The sequence below is a fragment of the Ptychodera flava genome, chromosome 11, assembly GCF_041260155.1.
Source record: "Ptychodera flava strain L36383 chromosome 11, AS_Pfla_20210202, whole genome shotgun sequence".
Lineage (NCBI taxonomy): Eukaryota > Metazoa > Hemichordata > Enteropneusta > Ptychoderidae > Ptychodera > Ptychodera flava.
In genome coordinates, this window is record NC_091938.1 from 2,470,095 (window position 1) to 2,485,466 (window position 15,372).

General features: G+C 35.6%; 1 protein-coding gene across 30 annotated transcripts in view; it reads left to right on the forward strand.

The window, feature by feature from the left end:
* LOC139143248 (A-type potassium channel modulatory protein DPP6-like) overlaps window positions 1-13,431 on the forward strand; it is a 390,979-nt gene extending 377,548 nt beyond the window's left edge. For all 30 annotated transcript variants that reach the window (XM_070713417.1, XM_070713415.1, XM_070713419.1 and 27 more), the window contains 10 exons: window positions 1,133-1,240; window positions 2,937-3,076; window positions 3,620-3,967; window positions 4,280-4,474; window positions 5,660-5,714; window positions 5,999-6,095; window positions 6,928-6,992; window positions 7,397-7,469; window positions 8,073-8,146; window positions 8,685-13,431. In XM_070713417.1, the coding sequence (XP_070569518.1) occupies window positions 1,133-1,240; window positions 2,937-3,076; window positions 3,620-3,967; window positions 4,280-4,474; window positions 5,660-5,714; window positions 5,999-6,095; window positions 6,928-6,992; window positions 7,397-7,469; window positions 8,073-8,146; window positions 8,685-8,783 (1,254 nt within the window). In that variant the 3' untranslated portion in view covers window positions 8,784-13,431. The remainder of the gene's footprint in view (window positions 1-1,132; window positions 1,241-2,936; window positions 3,077-3,619; window positions 3,968-4,279; window positions 4,475-5,659; window positions 5,715-5,998; window positions 6,096-6,927; window positions 6,993-7,396; window positions 7,470-8,072; window positions 8,147-8,684) is intronic.
* The last annotated feature ends 1,941 nt before the right edge of the window (window positions 13,432-15,372 follow it).

Below are 15,372 nucleotides of genomic sequence, written 5' to 3' on the forward strand. Positions count from 1 at the left end.
ATAATCATTGTCATTGTGGAGCACTGTGGATAATTCACACACACACATATTGCAAACAAAAGTTTGGTGTAAACAGGGCACATTGTTGTAGTGTGACTCTTCACACAATATTTGAATGGAGCCAACCATCCTACATGCAAAGAGATCCATTTTACGTGTGTTCCCCTAATTATCCACGAATGCTTTATACCTTTGTCTCGTTAATTGGTTAGTCACTATTGAGAACTTAACTTATCCATGTGAAACCCATGTATGGTAGATACAGTAAATGTAATTTTTATTGACTGAACCTACTATGACATAGTATCATGCCAAGGAGGTTGAAATATATTTAAGTTTTGGTTCAATACTGCTTTTTACTGACTTGGCAGATGAGGAACTTACAAGCCTGGCAGAATAAGGGTTAAAGGTCACAATGCTTAGATATTCCATCCTTTCATACTTTTCTGAAGTAATATACTTTGAATTTATCAACAAGTGTACATCCCCTGTGTCTAGAGTAATGGCTATACAGTGGTTTCACTGCCTTTCAAGGTAACACTGTCGTGTCTCTTTGAGCAAGGCAGCAGATGCTATTCCTGACTCAAGAATTATGGGTAACGGGGATATTACATGGCATTGGTACTGTTGTCTGTTCAAGTGACTATTGTTATACTGTGAGAATATAAGTGATAAGGTTTTCACAGATAAATCTCTGCTAGTGAAAAAAAATACTGTACAATGTAGCAAGATCTTATTCATAGTACAAGGAGACAAAGTTACCTGTATTGCAGTGTATTACATAACATTTGTTGCTTCATATGTGACATACTTTATTTAGATCACAATAACTTCACATCCAATCAGCTGTCAGAACTATTCTCATACCAGATATCAAGCTTTATGTAAATTGCTTGTCAAGAAATTTTACTGTTTAACTCACAACATGTATCAGAAAATTGCCATTAAAGGATTTGCATTATAAACATTGTGTAACAGACCATTTTCCACAAAGTGACAAGTCTGTAGGAAAATTTTCAAATATCTGTTCTGACGAAAGACAAAACTGACCAAACCATGATAAAACATAGCAGCTTAATGTGCCTTCTTAAAAGTGGCATGCATTTGTAACTTTTCTTTCATTCGTATCTAGAATACACCCCTGCTGTTCACAGAAAATGGAGGCAATTACTTCACCAAGTTACCACGGAAACAAGGCAGCAGAGGAGATTTCAAGCACATTGCCATGATCACCGCCCCTGTAAGTACTTGTGTAGAAACACCATTTGGAAACTTAGTTTGTTTGCTCAGTTCTCATTTCAGTGTACTCTTCAAAACCAGTCTTTGATCCAACTCTAAATGACACTTCACATCTAATGTGTCTGGTAGAATGAGCCTCGGGGACAGAAAGTCGCAGACTCTCAAACTTTTACAATACTTTTTTGTTATACCACTTGTGGAGGCTCATGTTGAAGCTCATAGAGTAACAAAGTTTTCATCATCTTACTTTTGTGAAAATGGAAAACTTGACATTTCCCCATAGAGTTAACACAGGGATGGCAGCCATTTTGAATTAACGTCGGTAAATATTTGATATTTGTAGTTGTTTCTATAGTACGGAAATTTGCACTGTGACCCAAAATATTTATTTTTGATTTAGAAAGAGAATGGTTCAAATTTGACTAAAGTTGGACCAAACGTTGAAGTGTTTCAACTTCAAGGAGCGTTTGCAGACAGGCATGTTCTTCAATGTTCCAGATAACAAGTGTCACGTATGCCATCCACTTGGCCCAAGTTATCCTTCTGTATTTCACACATGTAACAGCTCATTCAGCCTAGAACAAGCCATCCGTAGCTTTTAATAAGTACTGTAGCCACCGCAGCGTGCTTTTTCAGTGGTCAGCCATCAAAATGCTAACGATGTTGATGGGCAGTGGTGAATCAGCCAATCAGCCTGAATCCATTGTCACAAGAATTCTATGCATGGTTGCTAATCTGATCCATTAGTGACTGATGCATCGGACATGAAATCAACCCATGCCTTCATCAGTGTCTCTGGATATCCGATAAGTTCATTAGAGAGACAGGTAGCTTACCTCCCTTGGAGGAAATCAGGTCACTACCTCCCCCGGAGGAAATTGCTAATCATGCTGTTCTATGGGAAAATGCAACAGAGGAAAAATGCTCTGCTTTTTGCATCCCATTTTGGCTGACCATTATTCCGATGTCAGTAGGTGTTTGTCTGAAGTAAGCTATGCATATTGAGAGTTCAAAGAGAGAAGACCTTGATATGAAATATACCATTTCACTGACATTTTTCATGAGTAGTATCTGTTGATATGATGTCTTGTCATCTCACAGGGAGGAACCTTTCAACATTTGATAATTTATCAGTAGATATATAATAGATGGGTAAATGTGAAACACCAATATCTCATATGAAAAACAAAAAACATGTATTGACAAGGAGAGAAATGAATCGTTGATGTGATGTTAGGGTATACAAATATTTTCCTATCCTACAGCCGTATGAAACTACCATAGCACTCTTTTTTAACAAGAATTTAACAAAATTTTGTAAATAGATCCTTAAATTTCAATTTGTAATTAAAAGGAGGATTCATATATCTCTGGTCATTTTAATAACAAAACAAGGGATGTTTGTTTTTGAAATTGTTGGACATTTTTATTTGACATTTCATAAAACGCAATGATACATGTTTTCTAATTCCACTCTAGCTAATTACTTCATGGTCCGATAGTTTCTTTGTATAAAATACTAAATTAGTCTAGCTTGTGCGAGTTCAAAGAGCCTGTATTTCCTGTATAATGTTGTTTCATTGGAAAATGTCACTGTTTTAGACACACCCACCCCTCTCATTATAATGAGATATCCTCATGGATGTCTATGCAGGTTTGGATGAATAAAGAGAGCTGTGTGGCTGTTTCAATTGCAGGGCAAAGGTGAAGGCGATATGATGTTTTTGACAGATGGCCTATGGGAAGTGATCGATATCCTTGGCGTGGATGAAGATCTGAATAGAGTCTATTACACAAGTGGGGAGATTCCTTCCCCAAGAGCCAAGCACCTCTGGTAGTGAGTATCAATCCCTATTCCATTATTCGTAACAAAATGATATGGGGTATCGGCTAATTTCTGAATAAAGAAGAAATTTTGACTAGGAGCATGGTAAAAATGAATTGCTTCAAAGGAATATGTGGGCAAGGCAGAGTTGGTGTCCGTGATCACATGACCTGTGTCTCTGTGAATGTTCATGGTGTTGCTGCTGAGGGCGCCCTTCCATACTTCACCAGAAAATGTTACACAAGAAATGACAAAACCTCCATCACATACTAACATTTGAATTTTTTCACTCGTGTGACTTCAAGAAGATAATTTACGGATCTGACAGAAGCAAATGAATAGAATGGATGGTTCAAATATCTGCCTCTTACTCAGCAAAAATACTACTTTGATGATTGTGGGACTTATAAATAATAATAATAATGTTTATCGCGCAACAACACACTTAAGAAGTGTGGTAAGGCAAAAATACCTGTACAGTTCAACGAAGTGTGGTAATATATACCCATATACCATATTACTTACTTGAGGTGTTCAATATTTTCTCTTCTACAGTGTTCAAATGACATATCCCTATGACAGAGTCTGTATGACTTGCAACATCACTTCTGCCAATTGTAGCTATGTAGATGTAATGTTCAACAGAGATAGCACATGGTATGTCCTGAACTGCCAGGGACCTGGCTTGCCTCAGTCAACTATGAACAAGGCCAGTGATTTTTCAACATGGTATGTTTTTGAGAACAACTCAAGACTTGCCCAGAAATTAGAAGGCAAGGCTGTCCCCGAAAAGATCTACCTTAATGTTCCAGTGGAAGGATACAGCAATCCGGGTGCTGCTGTTCAACTGATTGTTCCGGCAAACATGGATTACGCTCGGAAGCATCCCCTTTTGATTGATGTGTAAGTATCAGACAATGAAGATAATAACGTGAATTTGGTAGGCTAGAAATAAACTAAACATTGTAAAACAATAAATGCTTCAGAAAATATTGATAAGAAATTGTGGCGATTATGATAGCAATGATGATGATATATTTAATTCAGAGTAAAATTGTGATGATAATGATTGTAAGAGTGATGATGATGATATGAATAATTAGATTATTATAATGCTCCCATTCATTATCATGTTCAAAATAATGAAGATTTTAATGGTTACTCACCAATAGATTGTCTTGGCCATGAGAGTGACGTTTTATGCTTGATTCATAGATATGGTGGCCCAGGAAGCCAAAAAGTGAAAGATGTCTTCCAACTTGGATGGCCAGCGTATCTAACCAGTCAGTTCAATGTCATTGTTGCTAGCATCGATGGCAGAGGATCAGGTGCCTATGGTGATAAGTTTATGTACGAAGTTTACAGAAAATTTGGAACAGTTGAAATAGATGATCAAATAGCAGGAGCTGAGTAAGATATGGCGTTCCTTTTCTCTCTAGCATTCAGTACTTAGAGTGGATGTTTCTAGTGTCAATTGGTGCCTTCAAGATAATAAAATGAAGAATGTCTCTTATTAACCCTTTGAGTGCTGTAATTTTTCCCCACCAAAATTTTAGTGCAATATTTTACCAATTTTCATGAATTTTCCTCTCATTTTTTCATAATTTTGGACCAAATGGACATTACATTATATTGGCTACAGTTTTATATCAAAACTTTTCGCAAAAATCTGAAAAAAACTGAGTTATATTTAATATAGGTGACAAAAACTGACTTTGGCGCTTAAAGGGTTAAAATGACAGACACATCAACTTAGTACAATACTTGGGTTTTTGCTCGCTCAAAGAGTTTGTCATTTGTTTAGCAATCAATATTCAAATTCTTCAAATCAGTTACTTGTGATAAGGGATCTCATTACAGTATACTTGATGAGACAAAGATTTTATCGGCTATGTAGTGACTGAATTTCAATTAGTTTTGAGATTTGACTTGTCATTAATTTGGTTTTTTTAATTACTCTATATCGTCACGCATTACACTTCTGGCCAGATTGCTTTGAATTACAAAATACTCTTCTCAAAGGACAGCACAGTTCCTTTTCAACATACCCAAAACTTTACAGAGAACAAACTCATTTTCTTCACATACTCAGTCTAGCATTACAAGAATCTTTGATAGGCCAGAAGATGAAATTTGAGCACATGTATTCATTGAATTGATAACTGAGACATATGCAATATAGTCAGCACATAATTATATGTTTAAGGTAGAACGCACCTCTGAGACAGATATTTTAACTCTCAAATTTCTACAACTCTTTTCTGGTATACCACTTGTTGAGGCTCATTTTAAAGCCCTTGGCGAAATGAAAAATTTTTACCCTCCTGGTTTTTCAAAAATCCAAAATTTAATTTTTTCCCGTAGTGTTAATACAGGGAAGACAGCCATTTTGAATTTAAAATATCGCAAAATTTTGAGTAATCTGTTTCTCTAGTTCCAAACTTTGCACAGTGACTCCAGATTTTTATTGTTGATTTGATAAGAGAATGGTTGAAAGTTTCATGTAGGAAAATTTGAGCAAAAGTTTAAGTCTTTCACTTTTGAGGCGCATACTACCTTAAGCCAACTGATCATTTTCTGATTTACTTTTTACAGATACATAAAAAGATTAAACTTCATTGACAGCAAAAAAGCCGCAATATGGGGTTGGGTAAGTTATGTTTATTAAAACTACAACGGTAGTTTGTATTTATTATTTCAATTTCAACAAGTCGTCTTTAGATCTTGATAAATACGATTGTGTACTCATAGGTTTATCTGAGAACTACTTTTGCACAGATTGCAGTTGAACGTGACGAAAGCAAATGTCTCTCCCAAGGTTGTCATTGCTTTCACACTTCCATTCTTTGACACTCTCAATCTTTATCGCCAAACTAGGGAGTTGAGTAGTATCTATGGTTACAATGCATTACAGCATTTCTTTCTTGATTTCAGTCATACGGAGGATTTGCATCGTTAATGGCGTTAGGATCTGGAAACTCGTTTTCTTGTGGCATGGCTGTTGGTTCAGTTACTGACTGGCGGTACTATGGTATGTTGATTGATATTTTTCAAAAATAGGTGTTCTATTCTTTTTCTGTTGAAGTTGATTAGTCTTTAAAAGGAGCAGTATACAGTGAAAACTATGGATTTGAAAGACACATTATCCTGTGTAAAATGTCGTAATGCACTCATTGTTTTAGTATGAGTATTATTTTGGGTTGTCAACCTGTTGGGCAGGATCCACCACTAGAATTGTCATTTTTATTGTCATATTAACCAGTGTTCTCTTTCATTTCAATCTGAAATTTTTGAACCAATTTAGAAATTTACGGAAATTTCCACAAGTTGGTCATACACCAGGAAAATTTTCTTGTACTCGATAAAAAACTCTAAGCTCAAGAACATTTCACGTATTTTTAGAAGTCACTAATGTTCTATTCTCTGTGAAGAGCCAGCAGTGCTCTTTTTGTTTTCAATGTTAACGTCAGTTTTCGTGTTCTTTTACTTTAAGTATGTTGAAATACACAGTATTCAGCTTGTCAACTCAGCTGTACATTACAGACTGCATTGTTGACAAGTGATTTTTAGTCCGGACTGGAATTCAAACGTAAACAGTAACAGTGCATTTTACATAGATTCGGTGTTGACAAGTTAAACATGCTTTGGATAGTGGAACAAGAATTTATGGTTGATATATTCAACAAATACGGTGAAAAGAATCATCAAAAGTTACCACTACTGGTAAGACCCAACCATGACAAATTGTTTGGTACAGATAATTTAAGTCAGCTAATCACAGACATTATGTAAGAGTAGATGTAATCTTTATTGAATCTTTACTGAGTACATTCATTGACAGTTAATGAATATTTATTTTACAGATACTGCCTATACAGAGAGGTACATGGGATACCCATCCAATGATGATAATATACATGCATACAGAGTAAGTCCATATCAATTCTCCTCTTAGTCTGTAGATCAGAGGAAATTTGACCAAAAATGTCTTCTAGAAAACTTCTGGTAACAGTGGCAAATATTTCACAATGAGTGTAGGTTTTAGGTTTCAAATGTTGCATGTAATTAGTTTTCAAAGGGAAGCATTACCATGACAACACCGTAAGTCACATCTGAGAGAAAATGTATACCGGTATTCAAGCCATGGATAGTTTGTTGTCGTACACACAATTCACATCACTCTACAATCTATATTCTGTGTATGTATTGAGTGTGGAATATTCATGGCTTATTAAGTAAGTCTTTGTCTGATCATATGTACAAAAATTCCAACAACCAGCGTTTTAATTGATGTATCATCTCCTAAATCTTGTTGATTTCTTTTTTTGACAGCTTTCAAATGTATCAGAAAAAGCTGAAAATTATTTGGATAAAGATTTATTACTAGTGCATGGCTTAGCCGATGGTAAGTTTTTGTCTTTTCATTAATGTTACAGATATTCTTCACCCATCTGTACTTCTGTCTGTCCTTTACTCTTTGTTATCAATAACATATATCATATATTATATCATACCAGTATATTGATGGCGCAAATACAACCATCTGATTGGTCAAGACGCAAAAAGAACTGTGGTATATTGGCAATATACCATGGCTGGCATACGCGTAAGCTCTCAGCTTGAGCAAAAATCCGTTTTTTACATTCCATGCCAGAATTTCAATATACTGTTATGATATAATAGCAATAAATCACACCAACCGACGGTATACCACAAGATTTTGACCAGCTCACTTCATATATGCACTTGCTATCGCGCATGCACATATGTTGTGAACTGGTCAAAATCTTGTGGTATACCTTCACTGGGTGTGCTTTATTGCTTAAATATAAAAGTCCTGTGTGGAAGTGACCAGACACTTGGAGAGGAAAGCAACCCCAACACACAAACAAACAAACAAACAAAGACATCCCTCCTCTAACTGTACTGTCAGTTGGATTTCTATTTCATTTTCATATGCCTTGGTCAAGCACGCATTCTAATAATTGCCTCTTTTTCTTTTTACCAGATAATGTTCATTTTCAAAACACTGCAAATTTAGTCAAAGCACTCACGCAATTTGAAGTAGATTACAGGACTCAGGTAAGTACATATGATTGTCATTCAGTATCTATGTACACATGGTATGTTTATTGACAAGTTCTTGATGACGCCAAAATAAACCTGTGGTGTCTATTCCCATTGTATTGTGGGAGATAAGCTAATCATTAGCATTAAATATATTTATGTTCAGGTACCGTTTTTTCACAGTCAAAATAGACTGCTTCAGTTTTCAAGGTGATACAAACTTTTGACAGCCTCATGTGACTTCTAAATACATCATATTCAAGCTTTAAGAGGGAAAGTCCAACAAACAAAAAGTGGGGGGGATGTTTCCAATGAGATGATGCAGTGAACTTAATGGACAACAAGGAGTAAAATCAATGTGTATGTACAGTTTCATGGGTCTAAATATACAAACTGCTAATCAGGCAAAATGTACCAGAGTTGTTAAAATGAAATGGAAATATGAAACTCAATGACTCCACTTTTTATGATAGTATGTGATTGTTACTCAACATCCCTCTCCTGATATCAGAAATTTGCCCAATTTCACTTTATTTTTGTTTTTATTCCACAGTTCTACACAGATAAAGCACACGACCTGCTAGGTTTGCATACAAGAAGACATCTCTATAGATTACTCACCAATCACCTCAAAGAGTGCCTCAATCTTTAATAAACAAAACAAAGACCCCTTAACTCTCTGGACATTCAGCCTTTACTTGCTTCCTTACCTGAAATACTTTGTACAGATGGTGCAATTATGAGAGTGTTTACTTCTGTATTGTAGTATTGTAACTGAATGGGAAAAAATTACCCAAAATTTTCATTTCATAAAATAGACCACAAAAGATCAACAAGTCCTTCAAAAATAGAATCTGTCACAAGTTGAGTCTTGTAACCTCTGTTCATAAAATCTATTTAAAAAAAGTACTGTGAAGACTTCAGATGTGCAAATTATGTCAATTTAAAATTTAGTTGCCTTATTTGCAATATGCTTATTTGCAATTAATTGCCTTAGTGGCAATATGATGCAAACATTTCCTATCCTGTTATTTGTTTGCATGGAACTCTTTTGAAAAGAAAGCAAAAAATGCCACACACTTGTCCAAAGTAACAGTAACGCCAAGTAACCAGTCAGTCAAGGCTTGATTCAATCAACATCTCCAACAAATTTTTCCAAAGAAGTTTCTGTTTTATTGTGATTGGCATAATGACAGCAACTGTAATGAGAAAATGATGACAATCAACACGAGCTCTTTAACATCTAGATTTTTCTGCAAAGATGATTCATTAAGTACAATGATTTTCAGTCATATTGGTAATTTTTATTTCAATGCCATTTTCATTTTTCAATTTGATTGGTACAATTTCTTAGCATTCTTTCTGCCACTGAATAAACCGATGTAAGTGAAAAAATTCATTTCATCATATGGTAAATCAATTGCAATAGATTTGTCACAAAGTTTTTGAGTACTTACAAGTTTTATCAATTACAGTACAGACTTTTTACCATTTGCAGTGCATGTGTGAAGATAGAAATGTAGTAGCGCCCCCACAATAAGATTTCATGTCAATTTGAACATTTTCCTCCATAAATTTCTATCATTTTCTCTTCAGTAATGAGCATCACATTGTAGTTATATGCGGTTTTATGCATTCATTATTTTCTGTCACAAAAACTGTGTGCATTATTACTTATTGCATGTAAATTTTTTTTTTGTCATTGTGGTATCCCACTGTCTGCAAATTCATTATGTGAAACATGACCACATGCAACATAGTAATGTTCATGTGCAACATAGTAATATAGAAATAGAAGTACATCTTATATAGTAGTGTTGTAGAAAATGATCATGTTTGACATAACTATGTTGTAGAAACATGATTATGTTTAACATAGCTATATTGTAGAAACATGAATATCCTTTACGTAGCTATGTTGTAGAAACATTATCATGTACAGTGTCTCAGCTGGTAACATCATTGAAAACATGTTCAGAAATTGCTCACAGTGATATCATGGTGCTACCTAACCTAATATGGAAATAACATGCTTGCCTAAGTTGCCTGAAAAAAAAAAGTCTTACAAATGTCCAGAGAGCTAAGGGGTTCTTTCTGTGTATACACAGTATTACATACCCACACTTCCAGATCACATTAAATGTCATATTTAGGGGGGATTAAAAACAGCCTTCTTTGATGTACAAAATGAAATTGTCTTTCTGTACTTTGATGTGAAAATTAAGAACAAGGTTGTGGTAATTATGTAGGGTTACTTTGCAATACAGTTTCTGTTCAGCTTATGCATTGTTACCAGTAGAACTTGTTACCAATTGAGTATATGTTGGCACAGTTGTTGACGCCGTTTGAATTTAAGGATCTGTTTTCCACAATCAACATTCCAAGCCTCTGCGTGAAATACCAGGATTAGGAATGATCTATGAAGTGAAATAACTAATTTGACCAATGAAGGAATCAGTATCATGGACATTTCTCAAATTTTCTTTCTTTTCCTCGAAATCTTGTTTTTCAACAGTTTAATCTTAATATCATTTGAGTTTTTTACAAAAACTTTTCAAGTTCAAATGCAGGTTAAGTAATTTTAGCAGGTAATTATCTGCAACTATCTTGTATATTTCACTCAGTGCTGTGTGACTGAATGTACGTTTGAAAATCATTATCAAGACAAGCTTTTGCACACACACTCATAAAGAAAATATTTTTTGAAAAAATCTTATATTTCTCAAAGTTGTTCTGAATCATAAATTACCGTGTAAGTAAAAGTAATGTAAGAATTTTGTAAATATGGTTAATTAGTGCAAAGTTGCAGAGTACGATGCTCTCACACTGAATGTGAGCGATGCTTTCTTTGTATTCAACTGAGCATGTGTGAAAATTAAGTCTGATTTTTAATTAGATAGCAATGAAGTAGGTAGAATGTAGATTGTAAAGCAATGTCTTGGCTTGTAAATAAGATATTAACATGAAACAAGTACTATTATGTAAAATATTTGAATGAAATTATTGAAGTGGTTCAACAAGTGTGTTCTAATTGGTTATAAGTCAGTGAATACATGAAATGTTTCTAAAACATTTGTTATTATTCAATATTTTATGAATTTGACTTTGTCAAACATTGAAAGCTGAATACACATTTACACTGAACAATTTTTCTGTTTAGTTTTATTTTCCAAATGTGGATTTACACCATAAATTTCACTTTTGTCCATTTGAGCGGTTGACTCATAAATGAAATTGGCTACAGGAAGTGCGCCATAATCACTTCTTTTTTAAAGCCATGTCTAATGAGATGTTAGAAAACTCCATTCTGCCCAGAATGCTGTTATATATGAATTTGTTTGCTAAATACCGTAGATATGAACAAGTTATTTTCTGGGTAAAGATATTCATTTGTCAACTGTTGAAATTACTAGTCAATTAATACAATCATAATAAATGAAAATTTGAATTATGAATTAGTACTAAAGTTAAAAAAAGAGCAGAAATGTTTGAAGAATGGGATTTGATGTCAGATTTGATGATGTCAATAAGTGCCCAAAATATTTTCAAAGTCAAAAGGAGCTAGCTATGGCAACATTGCAGTGTTGAGCTTGTCAGTGGCAACACTGAGCCAGTCAGTGGCAACACTGACCCAGTCAGTGGCAACACAGAGCCAGTCAGTGGCAACACTGAGTTAGTCAGTGGCAACACTGAGCCAGTCAGTGGCAACACTGAGCTAGTCAGTGGCAACACTGAGAAATCAGTGGCAACAAAGAGCTAGTCAGTGGCAACATTTAGCTAGTCAGTGGCAACACTGAGCTAATCAATGGCAACACTGAGCTAGTCAGTGGCAACTTTGAGCTAGTCAGTGGCAACAATGAGCTAGTCAGTTGAAACATTGAACTTTGAAACGCCTTTTGCATTGAGATTTTGTGTTTCATAATGTAAAAAAGCACAAATTGCTTTGATCCCTAGTGAACTTAGAGTGAATATAATACTGTCTTTTATACTGTTATAAGGACAAATCGAAAATCCAGGAAAGTCTTTTGCTTGAAAGGAATATGATCAATATCATCAGAAATTCCTTACTTTGTTGCAATACAAATATTGCTACATGCACTATGAATTGAAATTGTGCAATGAACTGTTGACCTCAACAATCATACATGTATGTTTTATATGGAATCTGAAAGGTGTTTGACTGAGATCCACTCTCGGATCCACCAATCTTTATCATAAACTTAAAACTTGCACATTTTAGACAGTGCATGGAGCAGCGTTTTCCCCACTTTCCCAACTGTCATGGGCATTAACAGAGTTATACCCTGACACTTTCTGTGGGCACATACAGATCATGTAATCTGTGAATGTGTTGAATATTCAGGCTCTGAATTCTTGAATACTTTTTGTCACTCTCACTAGTGTAAAAGTTCACAGTTATTGCAGTTATTGTCCAATGCAACCATTAATAAGAACCTATCTGTTTTACCAGTATCAGGACAGTTATGCCTTAGATATTTATCATTCAGCCAATCACAATCCACTAGTCACTAAGGTACAGGGTTAGGGTAAGTGTGTTGTCGGTAAATGTCCCGGGGCATATGTCAAGGACCATTTTACTTGCGGTTCCAAGGGACAAGACCTGTAACTTCCAATAAAATATTTGCTCTGTTTTTCTAATGATAAGCACAGTAATATTCTCATTGCACCTGCCACCCGTCTGAATATACACTGTAATCTACCAAGGGTCACTCTGATATTACTTGCACTTTACAACAGTATGAATTTTAACAAACCCCATGAACTGGCCCACGATATCAAGCTTAGTTTTACATACTATACAGTGTAATCACAACATAAATATTATTGGGATTTTGATGTTCTGTGTTATCAACGGCTATGGTACTATTGACCCCATTGCCTGTGATAATGATTCCACACTCACCATTGCCAACAATGGATTTTGGCCAAACCATGTTGGTTGAAGGGTTAAAGTGAAGGACGGTCCTTAACATACCACTGCTTTCAGCTATGTTGCTATAGTGACCTCTCATAATTGACTGTATTGATCAAACAAAAAATGTGTATTTTAGCAGTGTACGGAAGTTCTGGACTTCAGTTTTCATTATGTAAATGGATTTTATTGCATTCAGTAAATTATATTTACTGTCTTATTGAGTGTTAGAAACCTTTTTGTATATTTATCTAATTATTTATTACAGTTGATATTGACCAGTGTTATATTAATTCAGGAAGTTTATCATGATCTTAAAATTTGTATATTTGATTGAAAGATTATCCAGATAAATAAATCCTCTTTCAAAGAAAAGTTGGAGTCTTGGGTGTTTGTTTCGTTCACACTGGATCGAAGCTTCAAAAATTGACAGTGTGACAGTTGAAGGGTACATAGCCGATTTTCTGCCCCTTAGGTATGGCACACTGAAACAATGGAGAAGTTCAAATTCCATGGATCTATGTGAAGGGCGAGTATTTGATTTCTGGGAAGATGGAGGACTTTTTAAAAAAATTATAATGAGGGGGGATGCAGGAGACAAAAAATAATTTGATCCAGTAATGGCTTGGGAAAAGAACAGACTGACAAGACAAAATAGTTACTACCATATCAACTTCTTCACTCCCCTTCCCCAATCAACTGATCCTCTCCAGCCCAGCCTTTCACAGCGTATACTGTGTTCATCTTTGACTGAACCCTTACATGAAAGCAAGTACTGTGCTGTGTGTGTGTGTAGAAGCAGTGGTACTTGAGTTTGAGTGTTCCCGGCATGTAGCCGTTGTTTAACTTGAGATTAAGAACGTTAACGTAAACGATACGGATTTGTACCGTGAGGTGAGGTAAGGAGTTACCATCAGAAAATGATGCCCTGTAAGGGAGCAGAGTGAAGTACTCGGCCGTGTGAGGGTGTACTTGGCACCTCCAACAAAAAAAATCAGCTGGAGCGCAAAAAGTTCAAAATTGGCAGAATTTTCCCGCTTTTTCTCTTGAAATTTAAATTAATATACTTTTATTAGCAGCTTAAGCTTAATTTCAAACATGTTATTGACCTTTTCACCATAGTGCGGTCTAGTAGATCAATGTTTGGATGAAAAGCCTCCGCAGGTAGGTAAGTTTTATTCCAATTAAAAACTGAGTATTGCGTTCTTACTAGTAGAAATTGAGTCGCTAAACATTCTTGCATTGGCCCAATACTTTTCCCGAAAAGCGGCGCGAAATTGGTGAAAGGATATAATGTTTGACACTATTTTAATGCAGTGAACTTCTATGGTCTACCCTAAGTACTCTGTGGAGGGACCGTGAATCAAAGTATAGCGTACCGCCATTGTTTAACAAAATTGCACTATACCTGAAAGCCACAGTGTAGGGTACCTGAACTGTAAAAACACTACGGTATTGTTTGTTGTATTGCTCTTTCTCTGCTCTGTCTAAACTTCTTTTGATGCCTTTGGAACGCTTGTAAAATGTTTCACCGTTTACACCGAGTGATTTGTTTACCAGGGAGACAGTCTGTAAAGAATATAAGAGTTTTCCGACATGCAGCCATGCTTGTTTTAGGCCTACTACTTTTGATTGAAGATGGGGAAGATGCTTGATAAAAACAGTTTGATACTCCTACAGATGTGTAAAGTGATGTGATGAGTTAGCTTCAGAAAATGCTGTCCCTCTCGAGGAAGCAGAGTGGAGTACTCAACCGTGTGAGGGCGTTTTGGCCACCCAAACAAAAAAAGGTCCGCCGGTGCGCAAACAGGTCCAATAGTAGGCGAAATTAGCGTTTTTTCTCTTGAAATTTAAATAAACATACTTGTTTTGGTAGATTAAGCTTATTTTCAAACGGAACATTGACCTTTTGTCAACGTACAGCCGCCTAGCACATCAATGTTTGGATGAAAAGCCTCCGCAGGTAAGCTTCCAATAAAAAAACCAAGTGTTGCGTTCTTTCTGAGAGAGACTGAGCTGCGAAACTATCTTGCATTGGCTTAATATCTTCCTCGAAAAAAACGGCATGAAGTAGGTCAAAGGATGTGATTCTTAACACTCTTTTAATAACATGAACTTGCAATGTCAATCACCCTAAGTAACTCCATATCAATCGAAAGTGCAGACAATTGTTTGTTGTCGCCGGTGCTCTTTTTTGTGCTCTGTCTAAACCTACTTTTGATATTTGTGGAACCTTTGCATAGATATCGATGTTTCACTGTTGCACCTAGTGATTTGTTCAACCACGAAGACAGTCCGTACGGAGAGT